At 53.7% G+C, this 6,540-nt stretch overlaps 2 protein-coding genes across 2 annotated transcripts; one reads left to right on the forward strand and one right to left on the reverse strand.

The window, feature by feature from the left end:
• Window positions 1-29: 29 nt before the first annotated feature.
• On the reverse strand, window positions 30-2,503 carry GUITHDRAFT_106116 (hypothetical protein; the record flags this gene model as incomplete). The annotated part of the gene is made up of 15 exons (XM_005834955.1): window positions 30-108; window positions 277-358; window positions 466-531; window positions 688-799; window positions 841-906; window positions 987-1,119; window positions 1,163-1,221; window positions 1,279-1,314; window positions 1,364-1,396; window positions 1,441-1,527; window positions 1,576-1,614; window positions 1,652-1,844; window positions 2,073-2,137; window positions 2,181-2,219; window positions 2,348-2,503. 15 exons carry the CDS (start codon window positions 2,501-2,503, stop codon window positions 30-32), a joined length of 1,245 nt encoding a protein of 414 aa, XP_005835012.1.
• Window positions 2,504-4,904: 2,401 nt separating this feature from the next.
• On the forward strand, window positions 4,905-6,474 carry GUITHDRAFT_157545 (hypothetical protein; the record flags this gene model as incomplete). The annotated part of the gene is made up of 9 exons (XM_005834956.1): window positions 4,905-5,273; window positions 5,357-5,422; window positions 5,517-5,624; window positions 5,716-5,907; window positions 5,974-6,005; window positions 6,054-6,116; window positions 6,160-6,245; window positions 6,297-6,354; window positions 6,408-6,474. 9 exons carry the CDS (start codon window positions 4,905-4,907, stop codon window positions 6,472-6,474), a joined length of 1,041 nt encoding a protein of 346 aa, XP_005835013.1.
• Window positions 6,475-6,540: the final 66 nt, after the last annotated feature.

Raw genomic sequence — 6,540 nt, forward strand, 5'->3', positions numbered from 1 at the left:
TCCTTTCCTACCTTTCCCCCTCGTATCATTCATTTCATTTCAGACCTGCAGCTTCCTCGCTGGACCACCGCGATCTTCCCCTCCAGCTGCTGAGCATTCTTGATGGGCCTGCGGGAAAGTGTAAACTGACAAGGGGTAGGAAGACAGAGGAGGGGGGGGAAGAGAACAACAAGAGCATAGAAAAAGACAGGGAAGAGATCAAGATTGGGAAAGAGATTGAGAATGGGTGGAGGGAGGGAGGAGGAATGGAAGAGAAAAGATGGGGAAGGACGAGACTTGTTAGCTCGGAAAGGCACAGCGTAAGCGAGCTTCGCGTCAATGGCTTTCTTCTTGCAATGCGAGTAATTGCCAAGCCCAACTGAAGAAGCGAGAAAGTCAAGAGGAGGAAGGAGACAAAGAATAGAGAGGAAGAAAGGGAGGGAGAAGGAAAGAGCTCTGTGGTCTTACATGGTTGGGTCTTATCACCCCTTGAGCAAGCTGTGATGGTAACCCTTGTAGTCTCTTCGATTGTATCCGGCTCGTCGAGAAGCTCTGAGGAGTTTCAACTATGAGACAACGCAAGGCAAGGCAAGGCAAGGCAAGGCAAGGTAAGGTAGGGTAGGGTAGGGAAGGGTAGGGAAGGGAAGAGTAAGGAGGGTAAGGCAGGGAATGGGAGGGGAGGAAAGGGGGGGGCGGGGGGTCCCTCACCTTTTGAGATGGGCTCAGCGCCCTCGGAGAGTTTCTTAGTGCCGTCATAAGTAACGCGATATCGCCGTCCCGTCTTGAGCTCCAGCAGGATGCCCTCGCCCTTGGGCTTGTGCTGCATCTGCTCTCACTGCTGCTCCCGTCACCTCCTCTTACCATCTCGAAGGTCCCCGTCATCATATCGCCGTTGGGGAAAAAGAACTTTCCTTTGCCGTGCATCATCTACGGAGGACGTGAGACGAGACCAGAAAGGTTGACATCCCCTCACGTCTCCCCTCCTCCTCCTCCAGACTTCATCCCACCTGATCTTTCATCTCCCCGTGGTATGCCATGTCCAACTCATTCCAGATGCTCCTCCCGAACCCGTTGGCTGCTCCCGACACAAACTCTCCTTCGAAGTCTCCGTTGCGAAACATGACGCGAGCCCATCCAGTACTGCCAGCAAGTGAGACGGCAGGAGGTCACTGGCTGCACCTACAGCTCGGGTGGGAGACCCTTGGACCCGTCGATCGCGTTGCCGCCGGGAGGAACACCTCCCTGCGCCACGAGTGACTCGCCTGGGAGGAGGCAGAGCAGAAGGAGGTCGAAGCATACCGTAGATTGACTCGGTGCTTGAGATGAAGCAACAGACTGAAAGATGCCAAGCGATCAAACATGGAGAGGCAAAAGCGTGCTGAACCTGTGCTTCACCTGCTCCCGAGGAAATAGGATCCTGCACAGGCTGTGAGGAAGGAGGAGGAGGAGGAAGAAGAGCACCTTGTCAAGTGCCTTCTCACTCTCACTGCGCACGCCAACGTCGCTTGAGAAGCTTCGAGCAGTGCTAGGGAGCGACGTTCGCATCTCCTGCTGCAGAGGATGAGGGTCTCCAGGCAAGGAGGCGATCTCCTTCACCTGGATCTCTTTGACGAGAGCTGCCTTTTCCTGCTGCGCCTGAAGTGGAACAAAAGCATGGAAGGAAACATGTCACGTCCTGCTCGAGCTGACGAGCATCACTCGCCTGCTGCTGCATCAGAGCCATCTGACGCCTCATCTCTTCGATCTGCTGCTCCAACGCTGCCGTCTTTGATGGCTCCCCATCCTGCCACAAACTCGCTGAGCGACTTTCAGCAACCGCACACGCCTGCCTTGCTCCCATCATCCCACGAGGGGGGGCGAGCTGCCTGAAGTGAAGTCAGCATGAGTCGAGCAGCTGCAAGGTAATGGCATGTAGCGCACTTGATCTTGACGGGCGCTAGATCGCGCGAGCCACCTGTCGAGCTTCGACTGCTTCGGTTGAGACCCTTCGCTCGTGGGGGACGCGATTGAACCTGAGAGGTAGAGCCGATTGACCGCTGATACTACCTTCGACCGCACCCATCCACCCACCTCCTCCTCTCCTCCTCCTGTACCTCTGCCCCATCCTCCTCTCCTCCTCCTGTACCTCTGCTATTATGTCTTGCCCTCTCGCCCCATCCTATCCACCGACATCAGTGTCCAACAGGAAGCAACCATCTCACCATTTGATCCAGCAATTTGGCAGACTCTCTGCTCGAGCTCTGCAACGTCCGGGTGTCACATACACGGGGAGGGGAGCGAAGAAGAGAGGGCGGAGGGATGAGACACAAGAGAAGCGATGGTGACGAGAGGACAGCAAGGCAAGCTCGTCAGAACGTCTGAGACTGACCGAGTCTTGCGAGTTTCGATTCTTAGCAGCTTCTACGCGCTTCACCCATTTGTCCAGCTTTGCTTTGCCGGACATGAGGGTCCTGCAGCAGGAATTGAGAATTGAAACGAGACTCCTTCCGCCAATCTTTCCATCAACGTCTTTGACTTCGATCATACAGCTTTACCTCCCTGAACTCCTCCCCCCTACCACCCTCCCTCCCTCCCTCCCTCCCTCCCTCCCTCCCTCCCTGTTTCTCTTCTCCTTCCCTTCCTCCCCTTCTGCATTGCCCCTCTGCCATCAATCTATTTTTATCGCTCCCATTCCGATCATCATCGCCCTCATACCCTGCACCTCATAGCACACCGCCCGGTGTGATCGCCGCCGCGACTTCAGGGCCCGGCCCGGCCTTCCACTAGCACTAGAAAGCTTTCGGAGCGGCAGTCTGACGACCGTCACACTGTAGAGGCGAACAAGCTCAGGCGCTACCGATTGGCATCATGGTATGATCATCGGATCATGGAACTGACTCAGCCTGGCTGCGGCCCCGGCACATGCAACGATCGGACGGCCGGGCTCACGGTAGGACGACTACTACATGCAAGGATGACTAGACAACATGCAAGGGCGACTAGACATGCAAGGACGTGACTTTAACAGGCAGTTCGAACTTGGAGTGATGCCTTTATTGGCATGCAGTAAGGAGACCGCGCAATGGAGCTTACGAATAGTCGAGGTGCACACAATTTCAACCATTAATGCTGTTTTGTCAAGCTCAGAACTGAATCAAATAACTTGAGGTGGCCACGGCGTTTCACTGTTTCCTTATACGGAATGAAACAAACTGTTGCTCAGCATTTGATTCAGTCCTGACGTCCTCTAAAGGTTATATCTGCATTTGAGTCACCTTGTCTTTCCCTTCCTCTCCCCTTCCCTACCTCTTCCCCCTCCTTCCCAAAATTCCTTAAACCCTACCTCTCCATGCCATGCTCTCACCTACTACCATCGGATTTTCCTTCCTCCGGTCTCTTCGACTGAATCAGCAGAAACTGAAGCATTTCTTCCCTTAACTTGCACCTCCTTGATGTACATGCGGTCACTTCATGACAAACTTTCGGACGGAGCAAAGCTCCTCCTGCTCCTCCTCTCCCCCTCCTCTCCTTCTCCCTCTTTCCCCTTCCTTTCCTTTGCACCTACTCTCCTCCCTCTCATCCTCCTCCACTTCCTCCTCCTCCTCCTTCTCTGCCCATGCTCCTTCTGCCATGCTGCTTGGTCCATGCGAGCCTTTCCATTTCACTTTCTAAAAAACTGTACCTGAAAGTTTACTCAAATGTAAAGGGTCGGTTTGAGTAAAATGATGGCGGTTACCTCTGAGGATCTGCCCCCGGGGGTGGGGGTGGTAAATGAAATGTCTGCTAGGGGGTGGGGTACTGTTAGACAGTTGGAGTTGGGATGGTGTGAATTGAGGGGTAGGGGTACCTTGATGGGAGAAACCGAGGGGGTGGGGTGGGTATCCCTTGTAATTTATTGAGTAAATTGCTGGCCGTTACCTATGAACAAGTTTTATAAGTCAGGATATCTAAAACTAAATAATAGATGGGGCTTGATTACTATGGATGAGAGAACTAAAATATTTTGAAATCTATATAAGGTCGTTTGGTGGTAGCAAAAGTGAATATAACAGACTGAAATTAGTGGTGGTCTGATAAATAATTCTCACAAAACCCTATACAAAATATTTTATAATATATATATATAATTAGGGTGTTCTTTATTATTTGTACTTCTTTACCAAATAGCAGTACAGTCCCAAAATTTTCTGCTTTCCTTTCGACACGTACCAATTTTACTCAACTGAGGGCCATGGCGGGCAAGCAGCGCTGCAGTAGGATGAGGGCTTGTTGAGGAAGAGGCGGAGGGAGAAGAGGGAGAAGAAAAGAAGAAAGGAAGAGACCGATCAGCTTCTGACTACTGGACGTGTCGTGGTGTGCTCCTGCCTCTGGTCTTGTCGTGTTCTGCTGCAAGCGCGTCGCTGCCTTCTTTGTTGGTTTGCACTTGATTGGGGCTATCCTCGTGCGCCTCGACGTCTCATCGCGGAAGGACAGCCGCAATGTCTGACCACATGGATTGTAACAGAGAGAACGACTGCCATTACCTTGCTCGCTCCATTCAGAGCACCAACAACACTAATGCCGGATCGGGTCCGATGACTGATGTTGCCACAAACTCTCCACATATAGCATCGGCATACAAGGATGGATGGTCACCCTACGGTCTTTGTTCCAGTCCCCCTGCTAGGCGAAAAGTTTGTCCATCCACGTTCTCGACGGCAACCGACAGATTCATTCCATGCCGTGCTCCTCTAGACACCAAGTTTTCCAACTTTCTGCTCTCCAACTACGGCGACGTTCATGATTGTGAAAGTTCTCCCAGCCGACAAGACTACATGAACACGCTCAAACAGAGTGTGCTAGAAGGGCAGGCTGATGCCATGGTGCTTCCACTGCGCCCGAGGGAAACGGCAGATCAGCCTACAGGAGAAAGTTTCACTTCGTTCCTCTCGTCAGAGAATGGCTCGATGAAGAGGAGACGTACTACTAGGTTCATACCCAAGTCGCCCGACAAGATTTTGGATGCTCCTGACTTGGTGGACGACTATTATCTGAACCTTCTTGACTGGAGCAAGTCAAACATCCTCGCTGTGGCACTGAGGCAAAGCGTGTTCCTCTGGAATGCGTCGAATGGAGCAGCGCACAAACTGATGGAGACTAGCGGGAGGGGGAACATCGTCACCTCCCTGGCATGGGGAGATGTGCCGAGTGGCAACACGCTAGCAGTCGGAACTCACTTCTCAGAAGTCCAGCTGTGGGACGTTACGACTGGAACTGTGATCAGACAGATGGGGGGTCATCGATCCCGCGTCTCGAGCATGTCTTGGAATGGACAGGTACACTGCCGCTTGCTCGCTGTCTTGAGCTCATTCTCACCCTCATCCTTCTCATCCTTCTCATCCTCATCCTCTCCCTGCAGATTGTTAGCAGTGGCTCCCGCGACTCGACCATCCACAACCATGATGTGCGGGCACGAGACCACCAGGTGACGCAGCGTGAATGTTAGGGTAGAGGGGTTTAGGTTTAGGTTTAGGTTTAGTTTCGAACGCCATTACTGACCGTTCCTCTGCGGCCCACAGGTGGCGGAACTGATAGGACACACTCAAGAAGTCTGCGGGCTGAAATGGTCCCCGCAAGGCACTCAGTTGGCATCGGGCGGCAACGACAACATCTTGAACATCTGGGAGGTAAGGAGGATCTGCTGTGACTTACTGCTGAACTGCTCGTTCGTGTCAGTCTCGGCGCAACCAATCGAAATTCTCCATCGCCAGACACCAGGTGGGCCTGCTGAGCGCTTTGCTCCCTCGTCTCATGCGCTTTTACCCGCTACAGGCAGCGGTGAAGGCATTGGCATGGTGCCCCTTTCATTCGAACCTGCTCGCCTCAGGAGGAGGAACTGCCGACAGGAAGATCTGTTTATGGAACACGAGCAATGGGCAGTGCATGAACGAGGTCGACACCAAATCGCAGGTAAGGCTGCAGATGCAATAGCGTGCGATGTGGTGGCGATTTTTCCTTCCTCACTTGCCCTGGCAGGTCTGTGCGGTCCAGTGGTCAACACATGACAGGTGGAGGATGCAGCGAGGGTGCGGGAGTTGATGCTGATCGGGTGGCAGGGAGCTTGTATCCTCCCATGGGTTCACACATAACCAGTTGATCCTGTGGCGATACGCGGGGAGGTGAAGGAGCCTGGAGAGCATGCTCATGCTGATGCTGCTGCAGAGGACGAGTGCACAAGGTTGTGGAGCTGACCGGACATCAAGCTCGCGTGCTGCACATGGCGCAGTCGCCGGACGGCACTACGATTGGTGAGGAGGGATTGGGAGAGGAGGGGGGAGGTGAAGGTGACGCCCTGGCAGTCTCAGCAGCGGCAGACGAGACGCTGAGGTTTTGGCGCATCCTCGGGTCGCCGACCAGGTTGGGGGCGAGAGATGCTGATGCGATGCATGCGGTTGTGATGAGCCGAGCAGGAGCGCGGCGAAGCTCAAGATGGAGCACTCCTCTCGCGGTCTGCTGGGGGCGAACTGCATCCGATAGGCGACGAGAGAGCGAGAGAGCGATTCTAAGATTGTTGAATAATAAAGACCGACAGACAGACCTCCT

This window comes from Guillardia theta (genome assembly GCF_000315625.1).
Source record: "Guillardia theta CCMP2712 unplaced genomic scaffold GUITHscaffold_23, whole genome shotgun sequence".
In the NCBI taxonomy this organism is placed as follows: Eukaryota; class Cryptophyceae; order Pyrenomonadales; family Geminigeraceae; genus Guillardia; species Guillardia theta.